The sequence below is a fragment of the Octodon degus genome, unplaced genomic scaffold (assembly GCF_000260255.1).
Source record: "Octodon degus isolate 3935 unplaced genomic scaffold, OctDeg1.0 scaffold00013, whole genome shotgun sequence".
Taxonomy (NCBI): Eukaryota; Metazoa; Chordata; class Mammalia; order Rodentia; family Octodontidae; genus Octodon; species Octodon degus.
The window spans coordinates 25,786,343-25,797,258 of NW_004524589.1; the positions used below are offsets into that span (position 1 = coordinate 25,786,343).

A 10,916-nucleotide genomic window follows, 5' to 3' on the forward strand; every position below is an offset into this window, starting at 1 on the left:
AAAACCACTAAGCTTAATTCTTAATTTCAAAAGTTTATTAGTTTGTCAAAAATATATATGGAGGCTGCACTATTTTAGCAACTTTTCTATATGAAATTATTTCAAAATTTTAAAAACCCTCCAAATGTGTACCAATAAGAAATAAAAACTGAAAAGAGAAACAGGCAGATATTTTTGACCTTGCCAGCAGTCAAAGCATTTAAAATTTAAGGCTCAACTAATGGAAGATATTCTAAGTAGGCATCGATCATCTTGGGGTGGAGGACCAAACCTCCTTATCCTACCCCTTCCAGGGCAAGTCCTTGTTCATCGCAGGTGTGACTGCCACATGATTTGTTTTCCCATTGGATCACCATTTAATCAATATTACTCTAGCGACTATACTTGTCGTATACTTATTGGCTGATAATAGTTTTGTCTCAGCTCACACCCATCCTATGATTTGCCACTGGATCAATATTACTTAAGTGACTATACGTCTAATCTTACTGATTGGCTATAGCCCTGTGACATCTTAAGTCTGCCTCACCTCATGCTCAATAAAACACCTTTAAGAAGTGGGGCTGTTGGGCAACTCACTTTCTGGGCTCTCATCTGTTCCTCTAAGACAGAAGATTTTATTTTTGGTACAGGGGATCGAACTCAAGACCTTGCACTTGCCAGGTAGGTGCTCAGGCTGCTGAGCTATCTCCCCAGCCCGGAAGTTTTTTTTTTAATCCCAATAAATTCTTCCTACTCTTAAAAGAAGAAGAAACAGAAAACTTAGTGTTCAATAAGGTTATGATAGTTAATACTCATCAGTGATACTCCTTTTAATAAGCCCATTAAAAAGAAACATCTCTTTATGCAGTCAAAGATAAATCATTCTTTTTCTTGTCTTCCCTACAACAAATATAATTAATTTTTTTAAACAAACACAATTAAAATACAGATTTTGAAAAATGAACTGGGAAATGTACAACAACTTTGGAATTAAGCTGTGTGGCTTTTCTAAAGTAAAACTATTTTCTCTCTATGGTTAGCAACTCTACTTCTAGTATTTACCCAAGAGAAACAGAAATATGCTCACAAATAGCCTGTGCACAAATGTACACAGCAGCTTTACTTATGGTAACTAAAATCAGCGAACAACTGCACTCCATCTACAAGTGAATATAACAAGGTGGAGTATAATAATGAAGGAATTACTGAAATAGGAACAAAATCAGTGAACGTAATGTTCACTCAAAGAGGCTACACATAAAAAAGGACATACCATAGTTTAAGGAGAACAAAATCGAACTATGGTGACAAAAGTCAAAACATGGTTGCCTCTTGGGGGTACTGGATGGGACAGGCTGAAATAGGTATAAGGGAACTCTGGAGTGATTGAAATGTTTAATATCATGTTTCAATATGTAAGAACTATATATTACAAAAATAATGCATGTTATAGTTAAAATTAAAATTATAGCCAGGGGTGATGGCACACACCTGTAATCCCAGCACTCAAGAGGCTGACATGGTAGAATTGTTACGAGTTCGAGACCAGCCTGGGCTACAAAGTGAGTTCAAGGCGGCTGAATTGCACAGAGAGACCCTGTCTCAATAAAGAATTAAATAATTAATTTAATTATTTCTGTTGAAATACCTTTTCTAGGGCCAGCCAAATAGCTCAGCAGACTAAAGCACCTACTTAGGCAGACACAAGGGCTGGGAGTTTGATTCCTGGGCCTGCTAGCCGGCTCCACCCCTGGGGACGCACTGAGACAGGGATTGAGACTGGGAATGGTGGTGTCTGCCTGTAATCCTAGCACTAGGGAGGCTGTGAACAGGAGGATTACTAGAGTCCGATCTACGCAGTGAGACCCTATAGGCCCTGTCCTAAATACAAAAAAGAAAGAAAGAAAAAGTAATAGGAACAGAAACTGAAGTTTTAACATTTCCATTTGCAGGATGCTTACCTGTCTAAGAGCTGATCATGTTTTTCCAAAGCATCCTTTTCTGCCATCACTGCTCGGTCCTTTTCAGCCAAAGCATTATCCCTTGCTTCTCGGAGATTTCTGAAATTCACAAACATTTCATTTACTTCAAATACATAAGTGTATGTTTTCAAAGATTCATAAATCTGGAAGCTCAAAGATGGACTAGATGACAATCTTAAGGACCACTAGAGGTTGGTAATGTGAGGTATGTTTATATGTATATACTACATGAATCTGCCTAGCGTGGTAAGGATCTTGAGCAGTATGCAACTAATAAATGTCAGAACTGGATTGGACATTAAAATTTTATTTTTCATTGACAATGAAAACCTACAGGTTGAAATGTTTCTCTGTAACATTTTCCACGTAGATCAGAGGGCCATCTAAACACTGTATTTTAGCTCACTTACTCCTTGTCATAATTCATTGAGGTAGGTGTAATTACTTACATCCACACACAAACTCAGGTTTTAGCGAGTGTTTTATAAAATATTTTAAGTGAAAGCTATGTTAATTAAGATCAAAGAAATACAAAGAATGAAGTCTAGGTTACAGGCAAGAGAGCAGCTGAAACAATGGACCTTGGAATCTAAGTTGTAGTGAAAGAAATAAAAGAAGAACACAGAAAGGCTGATACACTAAGGGAAAGTAGAAAGGACAAGGATTGTAGGTCCCAATGAGATGACAGATTAAGTGTTGGTAGTTGCATGTATAAGATGGAAAACTATAGAGATTGCTGTTGGAGAACGGAGATTTAGAGACAGAACAGTACATTGTGGCACAATTTTAGTTGATGAAAAAACAGGATAGGACCCTTAGAATGGTTATGTGAAGCTGAACTGAGATGAATCAGTGTTCACATAGGGATTAAAGAATATGATGCCAGGGTATTAGATGAGGTCATCTGCTTACAGGGATGATGACATCAGAAACTGCAACTGACGCTTAAAAAATTGCATTTAGTGATAGTTAAAACGTCCCCCAAAATGAAAGGTAACAACAACAATTAGTAGGTTATTCAGCCAGACATAAGCCTTCAAAGATCAAAATCTATGTTTTTTTTTTTTTTTTGTTTGTTTTCTTTTGTATTTAGGGAAGTGTCTACAGGGTGTTCAGGGTTTCACTACTAGACTGGACACACAGTGATCCACCTGCTTATAGCCTCCTAAGAGCTGGGATTACAAGCAAGCACCACCATGCCCAGTCTCTCTATGTGTGTTTTAATAAGGATGGAACTCTGAATTAAAAGATTATCAACAGTAAGCTTCTTTCAGAATCAGTTTTAAAAAACTCTTTTCCTAATACACATAAATAGAAAGTATAACGTAAGTGGTTCATTTAATCCCTACAAATCCCTTGTTGTATTTTTTTTCTTCAATCAGATTTTATCGGTACATTTTAGATACACATAATGATCACATTCATCATAGAGAATTTGTACCTGTACACAATATAACTTGATTCTTTTTTTCCCATTTCCCTACCCTCCTTTCAACCCATCTGTCATATTTTCTAACCTATTTCCACTCAGTAAACTGACATTCAGCTTCAAGTCATATGAGCCAGGTTTACAGGGCCACAGTTTGAAACCAGCTATGCCTCACTTCAAACCATGCTGACTGCTTCACATCTCCCTATCTCCAAAAGGAACTAGAGAGGAGAAGAGAATTCGGCTCTCAGTATTCAAAAAGTAGGGTTTTGAAAGTTCATGGGATTTGTATAAATCTGGTAAATACCGGCTTGAAATCCTTAGTGGTCATACTTTGGTATGCTAGTGTCTAATGTCTTTTTTTTTTTTTTTTTTTTTTTTTTTTTTTTTTTAGGACAGGATCTACAGGGTCTCACTACGTAGACTGGACTTACAGTGATTCTCCTATCTTCAACCTCCCAAGTGCTGAGATTATAGGCAGGCGCCACCATACCCAGTCTCAACCACCATCTCAGCATGCCCTGGGGGTGGGACCAACACGGCACACCAGGGACTAAACCCCAGCAGCTGTGCTCAGCCGAAGCAGGCGTTTTAGTCTGCTGAGTTATCTGGCCGGCCCTTAATGTCTTTTACATGGCAATGTTAACAAATTTAAAATTTAAACATGTCATTCATTAGAGATTCAAATAAAAGAGTTTGCATGTTAGAAAAACAAAACAAAACACCAAACAATGGGAGCAAGGTAATTAAAAAGATAAATTACTTGTGCAGTTTTAAAATTTTGTATTTATTATCTAAGTGGAAATGTATTTTAAAGTAGTTATGCCATTTTGCTATTTTCTGAAGTCATCCTGATTGCAATGATCTGCAGAAATATTCTATTATCAAAACAAATAAATCATGAAAAATTGATTTTGGAGACAGTAACGTTCTCAAAACATTGAACATTTATATATTTTTCACTCCTGGATGACCTAGATATTTTAAATAGTAAATCACCACAAACAGGTTTTAATGTATTTCTCAAACATAGTCACACTATTTTATGTTATTTCAGTAACAGAAGTATAAGTAAATCATATTTTCAGTACTAATTAAACATGAATACTTAGTTGGAAGGTACAGAAGCTTCAGTCCCTAGATGTTTTTCCTAGTAGCAGCCCTGAAAATTAGACCACGCTACAGGGAAATGAAATAAAACCAACAGAGCAAGCTAATATTATAGCTTGTAAGAAGACTTATGCTTAGAGGGTACTAATACATGCATCAAGCCACAATCTATCCATCCTGCTAAATGTAAGTGCTATGTAAAGGCATAAACAAAATTCTAAGGTCAAAAGAGAAGTTTATTATTTTTAACTGGAGTAAGATAGATAAGAGAATGAAGGAAAATATTTCTTCAATGTAGAAGGAAAAACCAAAAATTAACAGAGGAAAATTCTAGAGGCTAAGGCTTCTATTAACAAGCCTTCTGTTAGACACTTATGGGCAAGGTTCCTGTGTAGAGCCACTCTCCTCATCAGGCCTCAAACCTTTGGTGTCTATTTCACAACCTGTGTATTGTACACTTCTTTAATATTATCAACTGACATGACTCAAATGAACCTCAGAGGATTAGATAAGAGATTGTTCCTCCACTGAAAACATTAGTAATAGTACACACGCAGTGTTTGCCACATGGTGGGAGCTGTTCTAGGTATTTCACACATACTAACTTGTTTAGCTCCACAACAATCAATCACAAAAGCTGTAGCTATACCATTACTACCATTCTATAAGCAGAAAGGCTAAAACACCATGAGGTTAAACACTGGTCTAACGTCACACAGCAAGGTAAACTGTGAAGCCTAAACATAAACGCAAGCCTGGCCCCAGAACCTGTGCCATACTGTGGCAGCATCCACTGTCCCACTTTTTGGATAGGGTGTGACCATTAATCCTGACACAGTAACTTCATTGTATTAATAAATGTCAAACAGATCAGTAAAGCCTGCTGCTTGTGGTTGCATCTAGGTTTGGGCTCTGGCCTGTTAGGAACCAGGCCCCACAGGAAGGGGCAAAGGCAGACAAGCAGGAAAAGCTTCACCTATATTCCTCATCACTCACATTACCATCTGTGTGCCTATCTGTCCAGCAGATTCTCACAGAAGTGCCAACCCTGCTCTTGCTTCACGTTTCTTCTTGGGATATTCTGACATGATGAGTTTTACATTACATGCCCATAGTAGATGGCACAAGCAGCTGTCTAAAAGCTAGCTGGGAAAGAATTGTGACTATATTACATACTTGGTTTATGGTTCAATGTGAATATGTTCATTCAGAATTTAGACAGGCTTGATAAAACAACAGATGTATTATATTCCCACCATAGATGAAACAATAACTTCCATACAACTAATAAGCAACCTATTTCTTAATTTCTTTTGTATTTAGGACAGGGTCTACAGGGTCTCACTATGTAGACTGGACTTGTAGTTATTCTCCTGTTTTTAGCCTCCCAAAACTAGGATTACAGATGCATGCCACCACACCCAGTCTCAATTGCTGTCTCAGTGCACCCCACAGGCATGCTTGGGATTGAACCCTGGCCACTGTGCTCTACATAAGCAGGTGCTTTTAGTCCACTAAGCTATTAGGCCGACCCTATTTCTAAATTTTACATGAATTAGAAAATATAACAAATATAGTTAAGACAGCAGAAATTCAAATTTTCTCAAAAGAGAAACTTAAAACAACAGAAGTTACTTGTAACACAAATAAACTAATGAAGTTCATTAAAAAACCCCCAAGCTGAGTTTATAATTAAATGTCATAGTAACAGAGAGCCTGAAAGTTAGTCAACTGGTCAGTATTATATCAGATGTTTCTTTTCTTTTTTTTTTTTTGCGGAACCGGGGATTGAACTCAGGTCCTTGTGCTTGCCAGGGAAGCGCTTATTCCACTGAGCCATCTCCCCAGCCCCCAGATGTTTCTAAGTACAAAATTCTCAAAACCTTCCGTATTTGTAAGAGAGTGGTTTCAGGACACTCCTACACCCCCAATCCCACAGGTATCAAAACCCAGGAAGGCTAAAATGGTGCAGTATTGCATGTAAGTTACACATATCCTTCTATATGTTTAAATCACCTCTAGATTACTTCTAGTTATTGTACTGTTTAGGAAATAATGACAAGGAAGAGTCTGTATATTTTTAGTACAATGCAGTTTGTTTTCAAACTACGTTTCTTCTGTAGTTGGTTGAATTAGTAGATGTGGAAGCTGCTGATACAGAGGGACTAGTATATATTATCCTTAAAAGTACTTTGATAAATAAAAGTTAATGTTTGATCCCAAACTATGTCTCACATCACTCTTTTAGGTTGAGTCCAACTAGCTCCAACTCCCCACCTGTCCTATGTGTTATGTTTATGTGTGGAAGTTATATTGAGAGGAAGGATGGAAGGAATAGATAATTTTAATCTTGTATGAGATGTAAAGCGAAAGTATCTTAGTATGGTTGGGTACTACTGAACTATGGTTTGATTACTAGAGTAACCACAAATGTATTTTTTTTTTTAACAGCAAAAGAGGATGATATAATAGTGATAACAGAGCAGCAGGCATAAGCTACTGTACATCTTTCTTGGGCAAATTGGGAGGTATGGCTAACAACATTCAAAGAAGAAATTTAAATAAGTTCTTAATCACTTCCCTTAATAAACAGACTTTAATGTTATAAATAGGCACATTTCATATAAATTGTGCAATAGATGATTTAATATACATACTTTATCCAAAAATATCTCACAACTCAAAAACCTCAGAATAAAGCATACAGTAAGAACATACTACTAGATGGATGGTATGTATGTTCTCACTTCTACAGTTCACAGTACCAACAGGTCAAATCCAAATTTGTTTCTGCAAACTGGTAAGAAAATCTTGGAAGACTGAAAACAACTGGGAACTTTTGAAATTCTAATGGGAACAAACTAGATTTGGGGCAATGGCAGAAACATGTCTCAGCCTGAATAAACATCAACAATGTCTTAGAACTTGAAATAATATCAGGAGCAAATGGGAAAAAAATATGGCTGTCTGAGGAGCTCAACAGGTGCAACAACTAAACAACTGCTTCTTTTGCCTTCAGGTGAAAATATTTTTGGTTAATAAAAGTGAGCATTTTTTCCTAGTTAGAACAAAAAGGGACAGAAGCAAATGTCTGCTTTATCTGATAAAATGAATTAATTATCTCTACCTCCACATTTTTCTCCCTGGACAAAACATAAAACTATTAGTATCTGATGCTTTTGTTTTTTAAGATGATACAAAACAGAGTTTTTAAGTAGGTTATCTTTTGTTTATAACCAATGATCAATAATTTTACCTTTAAATAACACTGGTAGGCAGAAACTGAATAAGATATAAAAACAAAATGAATAAAGAAGAAATCTTATTTAATACAATTTCTTGGGGGAAATTATGGATTTTAAGAGTAGAAACATTTTGGAGTTGCAGTTGGCTAAACATACTACATGTTTGTCTCTTCCAAAATGCATGCTGAAATTTTTTTTTCAATCAGATTTTATTGGTACATTTTAGATATGCATAATGATCACACTGATTAGATAATTTGCATCATGTTGAAATCTAACTGCTGCTGTAACAGTATTAAAAGGTGAGATCTTTAAGAGGCGAGGAGGCCACAAGGAAGAAGCCACTGTACGTGGAATTTATGCCATTATTAGGGATGCGTTTGCCTGCTCTTGCTCACGCTCTTGCATTTGGCCTCTGCAACTTGATGATGTAGGATGAAGGCCCTTACTAGCACTCTGCTTCACCTGAGTTGCTGGCACCCTGATATTGAGCTTCTCAGCCTATAGTACAGGGAGCCTATAAATTCCTGTTCATTATAAATTATCCAGTCTTACCAAAGCATAGTGGCACATGCCTGCAAGAGCAGAACTCTGGGAAGCTGAGGCAAGAGGATTACTGAATTTAAACCTGGCCTGGGAAACTTTGTGATTTAGCAAGACTTTGTCTCAAGATAAAATGGATCGGGGATAGACCCTAGTGCAAAGGTTTTGAGTTCAATTTCCTCTACCATTAAAAAAAAAAAGCTAAGGATGTGGTGTAGTTCAATGTGACTGCACTAGGTTCAGTCACTGATATCTCTCTCCCCAAAACACCAAGAAAAACCCAGACTCAGGTTTTCTGTTGTAGCTATAAAAAATGGATCAAGACACCTGGTACACAAGCACATTTTTTCATTTACTACTTGTGGACACTGGCTGAAAGTAGATAATTATCTAACCTATATCATACTTAAATATACATGAAAAATTCATATATATGAAAAATTCAAATATCAAAACATTTATTTAGGCCTGGGGAGATAGCTCAGCAACATAAGTGTCTGCCTGGCAAGCATACGGTCCTGAGTTTGATCCTGGTACCAACCCTCCTCTCCTCAAAAATACCCAAAAACTCCATTTATTTAAAATCCATTAATGTGTTGATGTTTTTAAAAAAAAGCTGATAGACTGAAGTAGTTCCATCTTATTTACTTTTCAAGTTACTGAGACAAAATACCTAAAGTTAAAAGGGAAAAGGTTTATTTTCCCTTTGGCAGAGGGCATCAGAGAGCAGGACCATTTCATGCCAAGCAGAAGACTGCAAAAGCAAGCAAGCAAGCAAGGGATCATAACAGTGTCTTTCTGCCTTCTTTGTCTTATCCCGGCTACTCAGGGTGGGAAACATGCAAATCCTTAACCTAGTGCCCTTGAGCCTAGCACCACACCATGAATCCATTTTAGCATCACACACTCTAGATCCAGTCACTTCTGAAAATGCCCCACCTATGATCACATGAAGCTATGGGGGGCCAACTGGACACAAGCCATAACAAGCTGATATATCGAAACGAAACTAAGTGAATCTGGTGGAGTTAAATAAGCTAACTTCTACCTGCCAGTCACTATGCTCAGTGCTCATCAGACCTACTAGAAACCTTGTGCAGGCTTTCATCTAAACTGACAGTCCCCGGATCAATTCATGTATCAACTCATACTTTCATGTGATAAATATATATTGGGCACTTACTCTGCACCAGGCACTGGTACACTGGAATCCAGCCAGCACTGAGTAATAGATGAAACCTCCCCACTCTTATGGAGGTTACATTCTAGTAGGAAAGAAATGAAAAGTAAATGAACATGCAATATGTTAACAGATTTTATCTACTTTGTAGAAAAATAAAGCAGAGGAGGGGCTAGTGAGCTTAAGGTAGGGGAAAGACAGATTTTCCAACTGTAAGCAGGGTAGTAAGAAAAGACTATAAAGAGAAGGTAACATTTAGCATGAGAAAATAGGGCTCTGGGTTCTTATTTAGGAGTAAGTGGTTAAGTAGCGGGCAATGGACCCACAAAGGTCCTAAAGTAGGAGTATGCCTAATTGGTACAGAAGAAGGAGGCCAATGTGCTTTCAGTATGACCAGAGTAGACTAGTAATAGGAAAATGGGCCTTAAAAACCAGTGCAATTAAAGTGCCTGCAAGCAGGCGCAGGGGCTGGGGGTTCAATCCGCGGGCCTGCTTTGACAGATCCACTCCCAGGGTGTGCTGAGATGGCAACTGAGACTGGGCCTGGTGGCGCGCCTGCAATCCCAGCTCTTGGGAGGCTGTAAACAGGCAGATCACTAGGAATCCAATCTAGTAGTGAGACCCTGAGCACCCTGTAGACCCTACAGGTCCTATTAAATCATACCATTTAATGAAAAACTGTATTTACAAATTTATAAATGCTCTCAACTGTCAAGAGTAAAGTACAGTTGACAAGTAAGACTGAGTTTCTCTTCTAAGTAAACTATCCCAAAAATCACAGTTCTGATTAAGATATCTTCAGTTAATTTCATAGCCCTGAGACTAGCTAAAAGCAATACACCCAGTAATATGGTCAGGTGTAACTCATAATATGCAAATCATAGCTTCTATGTTCCCCAGTTTTCTCATTTATTTAAAGGGTGATATTAGTCCCTGCCATTTCAGAACATTTACCTGTTCAATTCTTTCCACAGTGTATGTAAAGTGACTGAGGAACCCTAAGTACTCAACAGTAGCTACTCTTTGTTATCTAAGTAAAAATATGAAGGTGTTCACTTAGAGATCAATAAATAAGGCACTGTAACCTAAGACTTTATTTATAGAGTATAAAAAGAAAATGGCAATTTTCTAACAGTACCTTAGGGAAAACAAGAGAAAACTGCAGGAAGGGCTTCAGGAGACTATACCCCATTCTGTCTGTGGAGAGCTACAGGGAGCCAGATCCGAGCACAGCAGTCAGCACTACGAATAAACTACATGAGGTCAGGCCTTGGTCAGAGATGCTACATTTATAAACAATCGGGAATTAAGTGCTATCTTCCTTTTTGAATCTTTTTTTTTTTTATTTTTCAAAGTTTTATTGATAAACATATAGCAATGAGACAGTTTCAAATCAAATCGAAAGTACAGTTTCAACAAATAATACACTGCATATATTCTTCTTA

The 10,916-nt window shown here is 37.4% G+C and overlaps 1 protein-coding gene across 3 annotated transcripts in view; it reads right to left on the minus strand.

The window, feature by feature from the left end:
- Pibf1 (progesterone immunomodulatory binding factor 1) overlaps nucleotides 1-10,916 on the minus strand; it is a 245,520-nt gene that overhangs the window by 182,949 nt on the left and 51,655 nt on the right. For 2 of the 3 annotated variants that reach the window (XM_004626308.2, XM_023709662.1), the window contains exon 10: nucleotides 1,944-2,042. The exons of the other annotated variant lie outside the window; for it this stretch is intronic. In XM_004626308.2, the coding sequence (XP_004626365.1) occupies nucleotides 1,944-2,042 (99 nt within the window). The remainder of the gene's footprint in view (nucleotides 1-1,943; nucleotides 2,043-10,916) is intronic. 3 annotated transcript variants of the gene reach the window in all.